The following is a 20,077-nucleotide window of genomic DNA, read 5'->3' on the forward strand; positions in this document are numbered from 1 at the left end:
ATATAACATGACTGATGAGGAAGTGATCTATTGTCATACATAGGCTAAATGCTAGGCTAAACGTCAAAATGTTAATAATGATAAAAAATAAAAGCAAAAATATAGATGTGTATTTTATTTTTAAGAAATAAGACTTTTATTTTAAAGAAAGAATATTTAACTGCCCAATTACACAAAGGCTATAGCTAAAACTAATAGCTAATAAAACTAAATGTTTAGTTTTATATTATGAATGGAAGATTAATAACATCCCACTTTCTCATAAAAAAACTGCCATCAGTCAACACTAGGAGAACAGTCTGTGACAGCTCTGGGTGTGACGCAAACAGTAAATGTTTTGTACCTTGCCATTTGCTCGAAGGTACATGCTGTAATGCGCTTGTCATTGCCTGAAGCCAAGTTACGCTGAGGTCAAAATTCTTAAAACGAACAACACGGAGCACAAGGGTATGGTCCAAACTTCATCAATACATTTTTATACACGTTTTTCACAACAGACATTGGTAATGGACAGTTTATGAGTTAGATATGTTGTAAATAAGGCAGGTTTTGAGGAAGTGGTTGTGCTTGCTATAGGGTGTGGTAGAGATTGTTCATGTCGAAGCAGAGAGAAAGTATGTAAATAGGGGTGGGTCCACATAACAGGCTGACACAAAAAGAAGAAACAGATGCAAGGAGCGGGAGAAAAAAACAATTTTGCTGACTGATAAAAACAAGGTGGGTTGAAGACATAATTAATTGCAATTTTTGTTACGAAACTGTACAAGTTTTTGTTTAATGAAATGAGCTCACTGAAATCATTAGATTAGCCCACACCTGAGTAGCTTTTTCCATTCTAAGATGCTAATTAGATTGATTCACAACATTTGCAAATAAAGTCGAACAAAATGTTCATTCCTCATAAACTGGCACCAAATATCAAAACTTGAAATTATACATATTCATTCATTAATTTCCTTTTAATCTGGGGTCGCCACAGCGGAATGAACCGACAACTTATCCAGCACGTTTTACGTAGCGGATGTCCTTCCAGCTGCAACCCATCTCTGGGAAACATCCATACACACTCATTCACTCTCATACACTACGGACAATTTAGCTTACCCACACCTATACCACATGTTTTTAGACTGGGGGAAACCAGACGAATATTATATAATATTTTATAATTATATACTACATTACTTGCGCCAAAGAATGACATGCTACAAAACATGGAGGCTTTTGGAGGTGCAAGACTAGAATGTCCCATGTGTTTGAAATATGTATATATTTATTTACTTATTTTTTATTTTATTTTGAAAATACAAGGTTATTTTAGTAAATCAAAAATAAACTATTGGTTAGAGAATCAGTTTTGTTAACTGCAATAAAAAAAAAGATAAATGAAACTAAGTCACTGAAAAACAAAGTGAAATATATTAATAAAAATAAAATTTCTTTTATTATTAATAAGCCCTCAGTGTGTGGGGAAAAAAACAAACAAACCTGCAGCTGTTTAAAGAAGTACAAGAAGCTTTTTTTACTGGCACATTTTATTCATTCGCCAAAAAAAAAAAAAAAAAAAAAAAAAAATCTAGTCATCTAGATCTAGTCATGTTTGACTAAATGTAAAATTGTAGTTTACTTTAATTCTCCATGATTTTAACTTTATGTTGCATTTGTGTGGTTACAAATTGTTATTTCAAACTAATACTTTATTTTTATTTGCACAAGAGTTAATGTAAGCTGCGCAAACACTAAACTTTACTTTGACAATGGATGCATTTTCTTAAAGGGGTATCACCAAAAAAAAATTCTATTTACTCACCTTCCAATGTTTTTGAGTTTCTTCTGGAGAACACAAAAGAATATATTTTGAAGAAGGCTGAAAACGCTTGACTTCTATAGTAGGAAAAGCATATATTGAAGTCAGTGGAGACTGGCTTCCAGTTTTCCTCAAAATATATTCCTCTGTGTTCATTCATTCATTTTCTTTTCGGATTAGACCCTTTATTAATCTGGGGTCGCCACAGTGGAATGAACCGCCAACTAAAAAAAAACATGTTATAGAAATGTACCATAAAATAACAAACAATAAATTACATAAGTTTACCAGAAATTAAAATTTTCTGTAATTTATTGTTCATTAATTTGCAGTAAATTTCTGTAATTTAACGGCCGTTATTTTATGATTTTTTTTCCAGCACCACAGTTTTACGGTATTTTTTTTAGTACTGATTGGTATTGACATCTTTTTGAGTTTTAACTGCTTTTGAAAAACAATTGGAGAATGTTCGCGTAATTCTAGAATCGCCTAAATGATTGCAGAACTTCCATTGTGGGGGGATCAAACTCTGCAGGACACCCTTATATAGGATTTTTCACCAAACAAAATCAAGTTGACGACACCTTAAAGAAATTCCTTTTTATTGTATTTTAACATCATAAATCTATGACACTCACGCACATGCATTTTACAGTGAAATTGATGCGGAATTATATAATATTACTAGACATTCAATCATTTCAGACTTCGGCCAATGAACATTCTTAAAGCCCGAGACGACATTGCAGAATCAACTCTTATCCAGTAGAAGATTGCGAATCGCTCACGACAGTCTTCATGACAATCTTACATACGAGAACTCGATTAAATACAAGCGGAAAACATACCAACCCAAACCAAACATTCAATATTTGGCGAAATAACAAAAGATGTTGATACAAAAATAAACAGTACAGGTGGAGTAGAGTGAGTTACAGTTAAATCAATGCACATATTGCACCATATACAATGAGGGTAAATATAAACGTGGGTCAATAACTGAATTAGTTTTTTATAAAAACATTCTTAAGCCACGGTCACACTCGACTTTTCGCCCTACAGACTTCTATTCCATTCTCGTCCCTTTTCGCAGCACCGTATGACAGAATTTTCATGCTCAAACTCTAGTGTAACCGCGGCATTAATCTCCAAACCCCTCAGACATCTGGATAGTGTCCACATATCATAGTTATTATTTTTTATTAAACCTACTATCATTAATTACACACAAATAGATGATTTCTGTACATAAAACACAACAAAAACAATAAAAGATAAGGAAAAAACCCTTTAGACAGAGTAGTAAGAAATAAGCTATTCTTGTTTAACAAATTGTCCGGCCTGTGTTTACAACATTTAATGTATTATTATAAAATCTGATATCATCAATACATTAAAATGTAAAATGTCATGTTAAAATATCTGCCCTGTCATCACAATACAGATGGTGTACTACAAAAACAGTGATTTAAATTCCCTAGGATATAATTATTATATCATGGACAGTATACAGTGTGTTACTGTAAATTAATATATAAAAATACAGATGATAGCCAGTAAAAATAGACATATTGCAATAAATCCCTGAGGATTTTTTTTGGAAGGAAAGAAATACAAGGCTGAGTAGGATGTGTTCATCCTATAGCAAGTCTTGTGTGTGTGTTATCTACATGTTTCGCATTAGTGTTCCTGCGTTTCCTATATCCACTGTCCTTTTTTCACAATATGATCAGTTTAGAAGGTCATGTCTAAGAAGGCTTCCTTCTCGAATCCTTTCTGTAAAACACAAAGTGAACAAAACAACATGAGTAAATGACGCTTTTATTTGTACCGGTTAGTAAACTGGCTAACGTCCCAGATTCACTTTTTTTTCTATGGTGTGTTTGAACTTGCTCTGAAGGAAATCACCTGAAATCCTCATGTCAGGGTGTGGTTCAACCTCTACCTTCAATAGCAACCCTTTGAGTGTCTGAATATGTATTAAAAAAAAGATGACTAAATATTCCTTGTTTGATTTTCAGTCTTAAAGATAATTAAACATTCACGTTTTTGTGAACGTGTGTATGTGTGTGTGTGGCTTTTTAAACAGCCATCAAATAACTGGAAAATGTCTAGAGGGCAGGGCGGAATGACAGTAACTATGAAGTACAACTGCACAACATAAACAAAGACACATTCTGGGGTGGGTCTGGAAATAAAAGAAAATGTTACATTAAATGTTGGAGGTCGACCTTAAATTTCTTAAAGCATTAGATCAGCCAAAAATGAAAATTTGGGAACCTTTTTACTTAAAATGGGACTTTCTTCTGTTGAACTCCAAAATATCTTCTTTTGTGTTCAACAAGAAATAATCTCCTATAGGTTTGGAACCACTTGAGGAAGAGTAAATAGTGAGTAAATCCAGGGTGCAAATTACAGAGGGTTGACCAGACTGTCATACAGACTTAAGGTTGGGCTCATTTAACTCAAGATTATCAATCTGCCAATCACTAATGTAATGTAATGTGTATTTATATAGCGCATTTATTGTGTATGGCCATACACCCAAAGCGCTTCTCAATCATAAGGGGGGGTTTCTCCACACCACCACCAGTGTGCAGCATCCACTTGGATGATGCGACGGCGCAAGTGCACTCACCACAATTCCACACTCGCCAATTCGGTGGAAGGGGATGATTGGGAGGCCATGATCGTAAGGGCCGATAGAGGGCCTTTAGCCAGGACACCGGGGTTACACCCCTGCTCTTTCATGAGAAGTGCCATGGGATTTTTAATGACCACAGAGAGTCAGGACCTCGGTTTAACATCTCATCCGAAAGATGGCGCCCACTGACAGTATAGTGTCCCCTTCACTTTTACTGGGGCATTAGGAATCACACAGACCACAGGTTGAGCGCCCCCTGCTGGCCTCACTAACACCACTTCCAACAGCAACCTAGCTTTTCCATGTGTTTAGCTTCAGCGAGTAACCGGTCTTGGGCTGCAGGGTGATATGGCTGATGACCATTCAACTTACTAGTCACACCGCAACCACTTATGGCACTTTAGCAACTGTCCCATAGACTTTCATCATGAATAAAACTGCCATTGACTTTAAATTGGACATACTAACAACATACTAGATCAAACTAGCAATATACTAATCCATTCTAGAAACATACCTACATACTAGCAACATGCCATTTCATACTAAATTCATGCTAGCAACATGTTAATTCATACTGGAACTATGCTTATTTATGTTAACAACTGCCTAGCAACTACTCAAAACACCTAAGCAGCCGCCTAGCAACACCTTAGCAACTGGCTAGCAACACCTGCTGTTATGACACAAGGTACAACGTAACCTGCTCATCTAATTTTTATTTTTTGTAATATTTATATTATTTGCTTATTAATAACCACCGTGTGGAACTCTGAATCTGCATCTCATTTTCGGAGTCTGCTACTGTCCACTAGAGGTCGCATTTTGGTCACGGACGCATGCTTTTAGAGCCTTTCTGAATGAATGAATGAAGTACGTGGTTTTCCACCAAGGCAACCCGTGGTGCTGAAATATAATAGGCTAAACTGGCATTGGGCAGGTTAAAATTACCAAAACAAAGACAGCGTTCTGGCAGGGAAATCACATTTTTAAAACAGAATAACTGACTTCAACTTTGTTTTTCAGATAAACCAGATTGTTCACTTGGCATGTTTCTTAAATATCTGCAAACCTGTATTGGTATTTTAATGCTTCAGAACTTACATACAGCACCTTTAATTAATTGTTTAACTTAATATTTTTATATTAGTTTAGCTATATTACCTTTTATATTAGATATTAGTTTAGTTTGATTGATGTACCTTGCTAGAAAATTTCCACTAATAAATTTAAGGCAGCAAGAATTTTTACAGTGTGTTTTACTTCAGCCAACCTTTCCAGTTTTCATTGACAAGCTCTAAAGTGACTGAAACCCGCAGGTTGTTGGACAACAAACAGCCACAGCGATTTAGCTAATTTACAATGCCAATAAATCAATCAAGTTCTCCTTTTTTACCCTTTTTTAGGTTTCATGCTAATAATGAATCTATAATGATAACTATATTAGCACACCATTAGCATTACAATTACCATACCATTTTTAAGTGCACATGGCACTTATATTTTGTTGTTTTAAAGGAACACTCCACTTGTTTTTGTAAATTGCCTCATTTTACAACTTTTGTTTTACCATTGTTAAATCCATTCAGCTGATCTCCAGGTCTGAACTTTCTTGCTTAGCATAGATCATTAAAGGGCAATGAAATCCACCTCTTTCGGTTCAACTCTACCTCCGAATTAAAAAAAAAAAATGCTCCGAGATGGGCGTGGAGCTGTGCAAGCAGAGAGAGAAGTGAATGTGGCAAGCAGAGGAGAAAGAGAGGAGCGAACAGCTATTGTCAATTGGCTCACAAAATGAGAAACAAACTGTGAAGAGACCCATAATTTTATAGTTTACAAAGTTAAAATGCAAAGAAATAAACATTAATGTAATGTCCTTCTACATTTGTTATTCGTAATTTTATGCACACATAACCATAATTTGTTCTTTCATCATAAAGATAATCGTTTTTATATAAACACTATTAAAGAGGAGGACTCTCATAAATAGGGGATTAAGGAGTCTCCTGGGTCTGAATGCAGACACAGTGGATAGCAGTGCAGCAGGTCTCTCGCCCTGTCTATTCTAACCATTAACCCTGCTGATAATCTGGAGGATTTTAAACATATGGCGACCACAGCAGGTATGGATAAATTTGATGTGTCTGAATGGTAACAAACTCAACTGATAAAAGACAACGTCTGTCATTTTCTAATTCTCATACAGCTCTTCCAACAAAAATGCTTGCTGCAAACTAACAGCTTTGGTGTATCTGCCCGGACAGAATGTGGAGTGACCATTTTGTCCACTTTGACTCGTTGGATGGAAACACTACTTTATTAGCAAATCTTTTATACAATATTTCAGTTTTAAGCATAAAGTTAATTTGCATTTTTGTATGGTATCATAGCTACTGATATTATGCAGCACTGTTGTCTAGTTACCCAGCTGGAAACTATTTTCTGGCATTGTGTATTATCATTGCTCCTGCTGCAATCATAGTAAGGCAGCAGTTAAGTGATTAATATGTTGGAATAAGAATATAGTTGTTATGTCATTTGCATCCGCTTATCCAGGGTTAGATCACGGGGGGGAGCAGTCTTAGGAGAGAACTCCAGACTTCCCTTCTCAGACACTTCCTCCAGCTCCTCCAGGGGGGATCCTGAAGCGTTCCCAGGCCAGTCAAGAGACATAGTCCCTCCAGTCTGTCCTGGGTCTTCCCCGAGGCCTCCTCCTGGTGGGACATGCCCGGAACACCTCCCTAGGTAGGCATCCTGGGAGCATCCGAAACAGATACCTGACCCACCTCAGCTGACTTCTCTCGAAGTGGAGGACCAGCGGCTCTACTCTGAGCTGCTCCCGGGTCACAGAGCTCCTCACCTTGTCTTTAAGGGTGCGCCCTGGTCCACTGCGAAGGAAGCTCATTTCGGGCGCTTGCATCTGAGATCTTGTCCTTTCGGTCAAGACCCAAAGCTCATGACTATAGGTGATAGTAGGATCGTAGATTGACTGGTAAATTGAGAGCTTTGCCTTTCGGCTTATCTCATTCTTTACCACAACTGACTGGTACATTAACCGCATTACTGCTGAACCAATCCGCCCGTCAATCTCACGCTCCATCCTTCCCACACTCGTTGACAACAACCCAAGATACTTGAACTCATCCCCCTGGGGTAAGGACTTTCTTCCAACCTGGAGATGGCAAACCACCTTTTTCTGGTGGATCACCGTGACCTTGGACCTGCAGGTACTGATTAGCAATACTGACCTAGAGAATAGCAACTTTTCATTTTCTGTCTTAGTACACGATGTACCTACAGAACATTCAAGCTTTAGGAAAATAGGAAGCTATAGGAAAATGACTGAAACTGTTACACTTTTTGGAGCAAGATGCTAATGGACTAATCCGATTTAATGACTTAAGCCAGGCGTGTCCAAACTACGGCCCGCGGGCCATCTGCGGCCCGCAATCAGTTTTGTGGCGGCCCGCGAGGCTTTTTATAAATATCAATAGAATCTGGCCCGCTATACAAAAATGAACGTAATTCAATAAATAACCACCGGGTGTCGCTATTACATGCATTCAATTAAGCAGCAGTTCTTGTTATGATCTATCTGTCTGTCTGTCTGTCTGTCTGTCTATCTATCTATCTATCTACACACAGTTGAAGTCTGAATTATTAGCCCCTCTTTGATTTATTTCTTCTTTTTTAAATATTTCCCAAATGATGTTTAACAGAGCAAGGACATTTTTACAGTATGTCTGATAATATTTTTTCTTTTGGAGAAAGACTTTTGTTTTATTTCGGCTAGAATAAAAAGCGGTTTAAATTTTTTTATGAACCATTTTAAGGTCAAAATTATTAGCCCCTTAAGTCTTCAGAACAAACCATTGTTATAAAATAACTTGCCTAATTACCTTAACTTGACTAGTTAACTTGATTAACCTAGTTAAGCCTTTAAATATCACTTTAAGCTGTATAGAAGTGTCTTAAAAATATCTAGTCAAATATTATTTACTGTCATCATGGCAAAGATAAAATAAATCAGTTATTAGAAATGAGTTACTAAAACTAATATGTTTAGAAATGTGTGGAAAAAAATCTTCTCTTCGTTAAACAGGAATTGGGGAAAAAATAAACGGGGGGCTAATAATTTAGGGGGGCTAACAATTCTGACTTCAACTGTATTTATATATATATATATATATATATATATATATATATATATATATATATATATATATATATATATATATATGCGTGTCTGTGTGATGTATGTAAAATTTGGCCCGCGACAACGTTTGTTTTTTTTGCATCTGGCCCTCGGCCCAAAAAGTTTGGACACCCCTGACTTAAGCTGAACGTGCACTGACTAGATTAGGAAATCCGCTGAATGGTTTCCAAAATGGTAACATTTAAAATGGTAAAAAAAAAAACTGTTCAACTCCAGGGAATTTGTAAAACAAGGATTTGGAAAGAGCATTCCTTTAATCTCTTTAAAGCACAATATTTTCTGATTTGCTGTGAAGACTTTATCACACATCGGCTAAAAAAAGCTTTAATGAAGTGAAACCTAATTATTAACATTAGTTTGTGTCTTTCTTTGAACTACACTTAAAAAGTGTGAACTGAAAACAAATTTTTATATGAACTTACCTCTTTGTAGTCTTTGTGTAATTTCTTGTACTGGAACATGTTGCTTAGAACTGTTACTGCTGCTTTGGCAGCTTTCAGTTTGTTGGGGCTGGAAGAAATTGAAAATCATTAAGTTAATATGGAAAGTCATTTTGTGATGTTTCTTGTATATGTACATGACTTGAAGTTTTACCTGTTGTCATGGTTGTTTTTAATCTCAAATAGCTTGCGCAGACCATCAAAGTAAGTGATGTCTCGTGCGGCCAACATGCTGCCGGTCACCAGGTTGTTTAAAGCTCCACAAATGTTCACTACGACGTCGCTGGACGGCTGCTTCTGACGGCCATCAGCGGGCAGTTTAAGCACCAATGTATTTACCACCTTAGTAGCTACAACAAGAGAAATTCAGCTCTGGGCTGGCTTTGACACCACAAAAATGTGATCCACTCAAGTTTTGTGGCCAAAGAAAAAAGCCTCACCCATGTCATTCTTGTCTTTGGTGTGACGAGAGAGGTTTCTGAGAAAGCCGGTGAGAGAACGGAGCTCCAGATCCTTGTCGGTTTTGAGGAGATCCAGAATAACAGGAAGCATCCTATTCTGCTCCAATGCCACAAGACTCAAGATGGACGCCCACTAAATAAAACAACAGAATTCAAATTATTTAAATGAATTTCAAGAGTTGACATTTAGCTGATGATTGGTAATTAGATTGTTTGGCTTGCTGTCCCGGGAGAGAGCTTAAAAGATCTTCAAGCCCTGGGCTTCCTCCCGTTAGCAGGGCAAAAGGGTAGTTTGAGCTCAGGTAGATCTCGAGAACTTCACTACTAATTTCTGACTAATAGCAAATATAAGATGGCTAAGGAGATATACGACTTGCTAAGGGCTAGACTTTGATGTCAATTTGTTGCGTGTTTTTTTGGACTGTGGGAGAAAACCGGAGAACCCTGGGAAAACCCGAACAAACGAACTCTGTACAGAAATATTCAAGACAAAGATACTGAGAAACTCTGGCTATTTATGGTGAGTTAGGAATCATCTGATTGGTGAATCAGCATAGCTATGAGTGACCAGCCATGAACAATCATAAGCACATGATGCTCTCGAAATTAGTTTATAAATAAACCTCACGTATAGAATTAGTAATTAAAGTGGCAGACCTTTTGTTGGTGTCACTTTGACTGCTTCAGCCACAACATTCTTAACCATGGCCCTCTTAACAGTTTTTTGCTAAGAGAGAATCAGATGTAAATAGAAAACCCCACCCCGTTCTCGATATTCAGTTTCAGTTTGAACTACATATACATACTGAAATAAGTCTCAACAACCTTTGGACTTGAGGATTGTACATCTGCACTAGTGCTAGTGTAATTCCAATCATAAGCAACACTGATATATATATATATATATATATATATATATATATATATATATATATATATATATATATATATATATATTAGTGCTGTCAATTGATTAAAAAAAATAACTATTTAATCGCACCTTTTTAAAAAAATTAATCGCGATTAATCGCATTTAAAATACTGAAACTTGTAATTTTGGCAATTCAAATGTAAAATTAATGTAAACGCAAGACAATAACTATTTAAATTCAAAATATAATTGTTTATTAGAATTAAAATTCAAAATATAATTGATTAATAGAATTTTTGTTTAACTTGTAACACAGATTTCTTCATGTAAACAACATACCCACAATAAACCATCAAGATCCTGGCTTGACAGCCATATTTATTAAAGAAATTAAAACACAGGCATGTTAATGACATTTCAATTTCAAAACAATCAATGCCAATACAGAAAACATTGATTTCCATGTTGGATTCTAAGTGGACTGCAAAAAGAAAAAGCCAAAATACAGGAATTGCAGATATGGAAAATTATAATAATAAACTATAGAATACAAACTGTTGCACTCATTGTAAAGTTTTATTGCTGTGAGTTGAGAACATTAGTTATAAAGTAGAAACTATTTTGCTTAATCCTCCATTACATTCATCCAGTTGCTAAGACTAGGAGTATCCCGCAAGTGCACAGAGACTCCCAAATGCCCGCAAATGAATGATAATTTCTCGCAAACCGGTCGTAAAATACATTGCACACCCCTCTCCCCCGCATCCCTCCTAGCTCTTTAGGTAGCCTATGTCGCACACAACTCACCACCACCGTCCTTCAGGTACGTCTCGAGCGCACACGCCCCTACTCAGATACTTCGCTCACTCCACCCCTGACACCCCTCAACGGGCCTGACACAGACACACACCCAGACACACACACAACGCGCTGCAGATGTTTTGGCCCCAACGGCTTTCCATACTGGAGCGACTCCCCTCAGATTTAACACACGCATGATCACGTTCATCAAATTTGCTTAAACTAAGCGTCCTAAAGTATTACTGTATTTCACAAGGATTCTGACACAACAACGCGAAGCATACGCTTTCGTTGCATTTAATGAGGAAACACGCTAAACTTAGAGGGCTCATGCTGAAAGGCAGAGTAATGCCCTGTCTTTGACAGCTCGCGACTTCACCAGAGACTTTGAGTACATTCACATAAGACACCAATGCTCCGATTTTAATATGATTAAGATTATACTCTTATTAAAATTCTACCGTGTAGCCTAAGTAGTGATTTTATTAAGCTTCCTTAAAGTAACACCGAGTCACGAAATGCGGAGGATTTTCTTTCTGCCATGCTTACAACAGAAGTCGAAAGTTAAAAATGAAACACCCGAAATTGCATGAAACTTTGGAGAGCCTGGTGATGCGACTAATTTCTTTTTTACTGAAACTTGCCTTCAAAAAGTGCTTCCTTGGTCTTATCCACATTTCTTGCATGTTAAACACACGTCCACCACAACAGGAAGTAAAAAAAAACCCTGCAACTGCGTTAATTGCGTTAATTTTTTTTAACGCGTTAATTATTTTAAATTAATAGCATGCGTTATCGCACTAATTTTGACAGCGCTAATATATATATATACACACACACACATACATATTTAATACTGTAAACATGCTTTAAAGCAATATATTGTATAAAGTGCCATGTAAACAAACATGACACCTTGGAAATTTGAGCAAACATCCACATCAAGAATATGAGACACCCTCACAATTGACATTTTCTTATTATCAATTTATTTGTACATTTATTGTGGTACTGAGAAGAAAACTTGTATGGACACATTCATGTAATCGCCAGAGAAAATACTTTTGGGATGATGGCTAACTGTATAACTACTGCAAACTTAATTTTACTCTTCTCTGTTAAGATATTTTTCTTTACTAGGGCATGGTACTAGTTTGTGAGGTCTTCATGTTACAGCCTATTCAAGTAGTAGATACAGTACAATGCTGTGATATGTTGGTAGGTGGTTCAAAGTGGTTGATAGGGTGGTCTGAATAGTTACTAGTAGTGATGGGAGAAACAAAGCTTTTCAAAGATTCAAAATAATTAAACCAATTGCTTCGCAAAATGAGTCCTTGTTTTGAATAATCCAAAACACAAAAAACCTGTTGTTCAGAACAATGTAAATTCCACACAAACCTGCATTTTAAGTTTCATTTAAAACATATTGTGAATTTTAAATTTTCAAGTATATTGTTAAGTATAACCTATAAATGCACTTATCTTATCATCTTATATTTATCATTAAATATTAAGCGTCTGTAAAAGTTGCCTTCCTTTATAAATGTTGTACTTCATGGTGGGCTTTGTTAAACAGGACAGCTATTATCTATTATTAACTATTATTTATTTTTATTATAGAAATTTCTCATTAAAAAGTCTACAAAACTTGTAAACCTTCTCTGAGATGAGGTAAAGTCTATGTTCAGCAATTTGCCCCTAAGCGGAGAACCATTCAATTTTTTTAAACATTTCTAAACAGTAATGATGAAACGAAGCCGTATTTACTACAATCATGTGCCCTGATCGATTTGATGTACTTATGATTGTTCTCAGCTGGTCCTGCATTAGCTCATGATTGATTCTTCAATCAGAGGATTCCTCAAGCTTCGGTCACATTAGAGTTTGAGCATGCGATATTCTGTCTTGCGGTTCTGCGAAAAGGGGCGGGATTAAACAAGCTTATTAGACATTTTATAAAGCAAGCGATTGCTCCATGTTTTAAATTGTCCTCTTTGTCCAGAGAGGTCATGTTTAGATCCTCTATTGGTCTCACACAGTCAAGTGATGCGATTTTGCAGGTCAGAGTTCACCAAGCTTGAACTTTGAACCGCAGTAACCTGCGAAACTTAACACATGATACTGCGTTTCCGGTCTGACGCATTCGCGTGCGTATGAATGGAAGTCTATGGGAGGAAAAGCCCAGTGTGACTGCAGCTTAACTCATTATAAATAACCAGACTTTTCTTGTCTCAATTTCTTCTTCTTTAAGGGGGCTCATCTCATAAACTCTGTGCTCTCTCCCAGGATAGCATGCCAAACAAGCTTTATTATCAATCATCAGCTAAGTGTGAACTCTTGAATGCAGCCTTTACTCGTTACTAGTATGTAGGGCTGGCTGATTAATCAAATTGAAATCGTGAATGTGATTGAGCAAAGCTGCGATTGTTAGAATCTTCTCAAGGGAGCACGGTGTGATTTGAAGTAAATCTCCTTTGAAGGACAGAGGAAACTCTTGCGGAACCACAAACCTGTCCAAATACTCAAGAAGAAACCGAGGAAATCCCCTGGGGAAAATAGCGGTTGCTGAATAAACAAGATTTAACTGCATTCGTTGAATCAGCGTAACTAGTAAAGACTCAACTACGGAATAATCTCACCGAATTTCAGATTCAAAACATTGGTAAAAACGTTATTATATCTTTTAATTTAACATGTAGCTTTTACTAAAGCCATAATTCATTAAGAAGTAACTTAAGCAGTTGTCGTTATCGCACAATTAAAAAAAAAAACATTTTGCATAGCTTATCAATGAACTATGACTCGGTCGTAAACTCGGCACCATCCAAACAAGCGTGCTGGAGGTTTACTAAAATCGTTTTTACTGACAAAATTTGCATGAAAATCAGCCAGATTAAATTCCTAGTATGTTCTGGGTAGTTGGATGCCACATAACTGAATCTCTTACCCTCTTGTCTCCAGCAGTGATGTTCTGCAAGGCTCCGGCCGCAGCCTCTCGTGTGGTGGAGTTGATCTCACAGCGCGTGAGCACCTGGTTATACAACTCAATTATCTTTGGGTGCCAGAGCCACTCGATGTCTTTGGGTGTCCGTGAAACTTCTGTAAATGTGGTGAGGTCCTGATTTTTTCTCTGGAATATACAACAATATTTGCATTACATTTGAAGCTATTAATCAGATGAAAGTCTGTGATGGGCTATTCCTTACTTCTTTGGCTTTCTTGCTGTTAGGAGTGAAGCAGCCGATGGGTTCTGCTTTTGAAGAGCTCTGAGCACGACGCGGACCATCTAGACGTGAGGCTATAGAGGGGGGGATCTCGTTGTACACCTGATAGGACAGATTCCTTAACACACACACACAGTTCTCCACACCCTGATATAGAAAACACACAGATAAATTCTCAAATAAAAACACACAGCTTTTAACAACAGAGACAGAAGTACAGTGTGTGTTGCACAATTACCTTCTCTTCCACTTTACTGTCCACCACACATTTCTTAATGTAGCCGACCAGAGCGTCTATGAGGCCTTTGGTTTCTCTCATCAGTTGTCTGGTCTTCTCATTTACAGAGCTCATGTTCCTGTACAAAGGGATATGTAAAAATTAAATTTCCAATTTGTTGAATTAAAATTCATTAATTTCAGTGGTGAATTTCGTTTAATTTGTTTGCTAAAACTTGTTCTCATATATTTGCTGAATAGTCTAAAAGAGGCTATTTCCAGGCTTCGTTTTCTTTCTGGGCTAGTTTTTGGGTTGAAATAAGGCAGGGGTGGTCAACCCTGTTCCTGGAGAGCCACCTTCCTGCAGATTTCAGTTGCTACCCATATAAAACACACCTGAACTAATTAATTAGGACCTGAACACCACGTGATAATTACAGGCAGGTGTGTTTGATATGGGTTGCAACTGAAATCTGCAGGAAGGTGGCTCTCCAGGAACAGGGTTGGCCACCCCTGAACTAAGACATTGATGTGTTTTCGTTCTCAGGTTTCCAAACAGGGATGTGGCTAGAGGGCATTATCAATCAATGAAGTTCCTACAGGAACAGGAACAAGCAAAGGGGAACTCAAAAAGTGTTACCTGAGACAGCCAGTGGTGTTGAAGAAGATGTCAGACTCTGAGGGGTTCAGCTCAATGATGTCCTGGTCTCCGGTTCCGGAGAGGGGAATCAAAATCCTGTCTGTCAATTCAGGAAGAATTTCTCGTGCCAGCCTTTCTTTCAGATTATCCTTAGAGGACAAATTCCAGAGGATACCTACAGGGAATAAAAACAATGAATGAGCAAAAGAGCATGGGAAAGTGGCATGGGAAGCAGATAAAAATTTGAATACAAAACCTGTTTCACAAAATCAAAAACCTCTCACAAAAATCTTAAAACCTCCTTGACTTTCCTTATGATGTCATTTTCCTAATGTTTAGTAGCGATGTTCTCATAGGGCAGATGTTTACTGGAGTTCTTGCATATCCAGACATGCAAAGAGCCGCAAGGACAGACGTAAACCTGACTCACGAATCATCGCTACAGGAGTCCTCTCATTCCAAGGCACATGTCAAGACAGCGCTGAGCAATAATTAATGTAGCTTGATGCATTATAAAGCTAACAGACAACGCCCTGCATAGAACACAGATATATATATCAATACCAAAGGTCCTCAACCCTGTTCCTGGAGATCTACTTTGATGCAGAGTTCAGATCCAACAATTAAACCAAATGCCTGTCCATTTTCACAACAACAGCATTTTTCTTCTGAAAATGGGTTATAAAGTGAAAGGTTTTGAAGGTCAGGTCTGTGTAAACACCCAAAAACAAAGGTCTCTAAAAATGATGATGTCATTTGCACGTGTAATTTAGAGAGGTGTAGATTAAATCAGTGTTTCACAACCATGTTCCTGAAGGACCACCAACAATGCATGATTTGGATGTCTCCTTTTTCGGTAACATTTATTACTGGTCTTTCATTCTCTGCACATGAGTAGATGATAAATCAGGTGTGTTTGGTTAAGGAGACATGGAAAATGTGCAGATCTGGTGCTCCTCCAGAAACTTGGTTGAGAAACACTGGATTAAATGCAAGTGCAAAAAAACAATGGTGGATTATGTTTAGTGTTGTTGTTGGTGTTTGGTCATGCTTCAAAGAGTGGATTTACTTCAAGTTACAACAACCACCGAGGACACATCATACACACACCAGCACCAAGTCAATTCCTTTCAGGTACTGCTTACTAACAAGGTGCATACTGGGCCAAATACTGGCCCATAGGTAAGACAGCGTTTTTGTGTAAACACCAGACCATTTTGAAAATGTTAAGCATTTTGAAAACACAATGAAAAACCTTTTCCGTTTTTGTCTAGATCATTGTCGTGTAAACTTAGATGCTAAAAGTAGGATCTAAAGAAGCACTTGATTCCTTCAAACAGATGTGTTTGATCATGGTTGTAACTAAACTCTGCCGAAAAGTAGATCTCTAGAAACAGTGAAGACCTCTGATCTAGACTGATGCTTAAAACAAGTCATAAATGTACAATAGCTATTGATTGGTAAAACCTGTTGCCCTTAGTATTATGTTGCGTTCACCTTTCATAATGTAGACATAGGAGTTGCTTTGGTGCCGTGACCCAAATGGGAGTGAGATTTAGAAGGGGAAGTATTATGGATATCTATTAACTGTGCGTTCACACCGAAGAGCGTCAAAGTTCGCTCTGGCTGCCCTGGCGGCCTTCACTGCACTGCCGGCAAGAGCATCAAAATTCAATGCATTAATCTCATATTGAAAGGGGCCATAAATCATTTACATTCCCCCATAAAAAAATGACGCTTTCTATCATAAAAATGTTGCGTGCCTTTTATCATAAAGTTCACAGAACTGGGTTCTCTGGAATCCTCTCTAGCGGTTGACTTCTACATTCTGATTGCTTGCCACCAAACCGCGTCATAGCTTTTACCATAAAGTGGACTTGATTTTAACTCTCCTCGTCGCCAAAGACGTGCCGCGTCGCTCGCTCGTTGCTGGCTTCTATTGAACTTCATTAGCTTCCAGCTACTTTGATGCTGCCTTCGGTCTAAACGCAAAGGTAAAAGTTGTGTGAGAGTTGTAACCTCAGTCCTCTAGCTACGAGAGGCAAATTAGCGACTGAAGCCTTATTTATACTTCAAGTGATGCATGTAGCTGACTTCATTGTAGGCATTTATACTTGTGTTCTTTCTGTGTCGCTCTGACAAGAACTTTTCTTAAACTCTAGTAGGCATTGGGGTCTCTATGTTCCACGGTTTTTACGCTGCTTTGTGGGTGTTTTGGGTTTTTCGCTAATGTGGAAGTGCTACTGTAGAAGTAGCTCAAATTCAACACGAATTCAAGAAAGAGGATGGAACCGGTAAACATTCAACAACTTTAACCATAAAGTAAATAAAAAAACCAAAGTGTCCATCTGAAGCTCCTTTGCCAGACTTGAGGCTTGTCAAACTCTTTCCACAGGCCTCTATCTGCTCCTGTGACTCTCGGCCCCTCCCACAGCCATCATTAATATCAAACTGACCAATCACAGATCTTGCACTCTTCATGACTTTTTAGGAGGTGCATGTCAAAGGTCCACATCAGGGTATGGCATAGACTACACCAGACCTACATCGTGGACTCAAGACCGAAGTATAACTAGGTTTTTTCACTTAAGGGTGCAGTTTTTGAGACTTTTGTTTGTGTTGCCTATCTGGAGATGCTGGTTTGATATGGAATTTCACATAAGCGCCAAAGCTGCTGTCTTTATGTTGGTCAGAGTGATTCAACACTTTCTGTAATAGTTCTTCATTTTCATTTCGATTTCATGCCTATACTATTGGCTTTCGGACTTTCTTACCACTGAACCTGCTCTGCTAGAGTCTAGAATTTTCTTTTTTAGGCAAGGCATTAAGAGTTATTCAGCTCTTAGATCAACAAGAACCTACTTGCAGTTTTTTTTCCCTTCAAACAGATGCCTGATCACTTAAATTCACTTTTTTCTGGATTTTGCCCACAAGACGTAAAAGTGACCAAACCTTTAAGGTTTTGGTACAACAATAAAGATTTAATTAACTTTTCCACCATTGCCTTTCAAAGGTTCAAGACCCTCTGGAGTACTTCAAACAACATTAACAGATTTGTGTGTGTTGAGCGTCAGTTAAGACGATGTTAGCACCTGTCAGCTTTAATTGTGGGGAAAACTGGATCATTTTGAGCTTTTGTCAGCAAATTTCATCTTCCAGAGTCTTCTTATCCTATGAGAAGGCCCTGCTTCTTAATTATTTATGAGAGCATGTGCTTTCCGAAGGCAAGGCAGACCTGGCAAGCTGTGAGACCCAATGACTGGGTGAGACCACGTCTGTGCATGGCATGGGTTGTGTGTGTGTGTTTGTTTCCATGATCCATGGGGTTTGTTGCATGTTTTCTCCCGCGATTCTGTCAGGGCTGATCAAAGCTGTTAGTTTGCAGCAAACATTTTTGTTGGGAGAGCTGTCAGAAAATTGGAGAATGGCGGACTTTGTGTTTTATCAGTTGAGTTTGTTACCATACAGACACATTGCCTATATCCATGTTGCTGTGGTCGCCATATGATTAAAACCTACAGATTACAAGCAGGGTTAACGGTTGGAATAGACAGGGCAGGAGATCTGCTGTACTGCTATCCACTGTGTCTCCATTCAGACCCGGAGACTGAGGAGGAGAGAAGTCCTCCTCATTTATAGTGTTTATATTAAATTACTTACTGTTTATTTATTTGCATTTTAACTTTGTAAACTATAAAGTCCTGGGTCTCCTTTTTGTGTGTCTTTTTGTGAGCCAACTGACAACAGTTGTTCGCTTCCCTCATGTTTCCATTAGGCCAGAGTTCCTTTGAATCAAACCAAATCAGTCAAGTGTAAAACAGCAGGACTATATAACACACCTGTAATGTTTTTGTGTAACTCATCATCTTCTACTTTCAGTGCCTGTATGAGTTTGGGAATTCCGCCAGCTTCAATAAGAGCCACTTTGTTCTCCATATTCTCGTAGATGAGGTTTCTTGTGGCACCGGTTGCAAAGCGCTGCACCTCTTGGTTGTCACTGTTGAAAAGCTGCACCAGTCGAGGAATTCCCTTTAACTGGTTCACCTGAAAACAACCAAAAAAGCATAAAGGTACTTAACTGAAGAAGCATTTTTGGGCATTTCAATTAAAATCAAATCACTTTTATTGTGCTATGATGAGTTAAAAACTTAGGTGCTGGCTCCAGACAGTGTAAAATACAGACAGTGCAAATACAACAACAAATGTTTACAGATATGTCAGCGCATACCTGTTTTTTGGCATCTTTGTTACTGTAACACTCATGCTGAACGTAGGCGGCGCCCAACATCTGAAGTTCCTGATCGGACTGGTCAAGATAGTTGATGGCAGTAGGCATGTCCAAACTGTTGAGTCTAGGAGGAAACATTAGAGAAAATCAATATAAAAAAGGTATGATGAAGCTTTGGGAGTTAGATTTGCCATTAATAAATATGTTTTAAGTAAAAAAAAATCTAAATATAAAGTACTGACAACTTTTCGACATTTCAAATAAGAATATTATTATTTAGAGTATTTCTTAACAGAAAATGATGTCGGTTTTGACTTCATTTTATATTAGACCAAAAATTAGGGTGACACAGTGGCTAATGGTTGGCACTGTCACCTCACAGCAAGAAGGTCGCTGGATCAAGTCTTGTGTGGAGTTTGCATGTTCTGCCATGTAGGTGTGGGTTTCCTCCAGTTGCTCCGGTTTCCCCCACAGTCCAAAGACTGGCGCTACAGGTGAACTGAATAAACTAAATTGTCTGTAGTCTATG

At 37.8% G+C, this 20,077-nt stretch overlaps 1 protein-coding gene across 4 annotated transcripts in view; it reads right to left on the bottom strand.

Moving 5' to 3' along the window:
• Positions 1–2,392: 2,392 nt before the first annotated feature.
• pkp3a (plakophilin 3a) overlaps positions 2,393–20,077 on the bottom strand; it is a 40,492-nt gene continuing 22,807 nt past the window's right edge. For 3 of the 4 annotated variants that reach the window (XM_005170678.3, XM_073941834.1, NM_001045280.1), the window contains 10 exon segments: positions 19,549–19,672; positions 19,160–19,364; positions 15,321–15,495; positions 14,703–14,820; positions 14,447–14,611; positions 14,188–14,370; positions 9,548–9,701; positions 9,262–9,457; positions 9,090–9,177; positions 2,393–3,583 (listed from right to left, as the gene is read on the bottom strand). In XM_005170678.3, coding sequence (XP_005170735.1) covers positions 3,542–3,583; positions 9,090–9,177; positions 9,262–9,457; positions 9,548–9,701; positions 14,188–14,370; positions 14,447–14,611; positions 14,703–14,820; positions 15,321–15,495; positions 19,160–19,364; positions 19,549–19,672 — 1,450 coding nt within the window. In that variant the 3' untranslated portion in view covers positions 2,393–3,541. 4 annotated transcript variants of the gene reach the window in all.

Source organism: Danio rerio, chromosome 25 (assembly GCF_049306965.1).
Source record: "Danio rerio strain Tuebingen ecotype United States chromosome 25, GRCz12tu, whole genome shotgun sequence".
NCBI classification, from domain to species: Eukaryota; Metazoa; Chordata; class Actinopteri; order Cypriniformes; family Danionidae; genus Danio; species Danio rerio.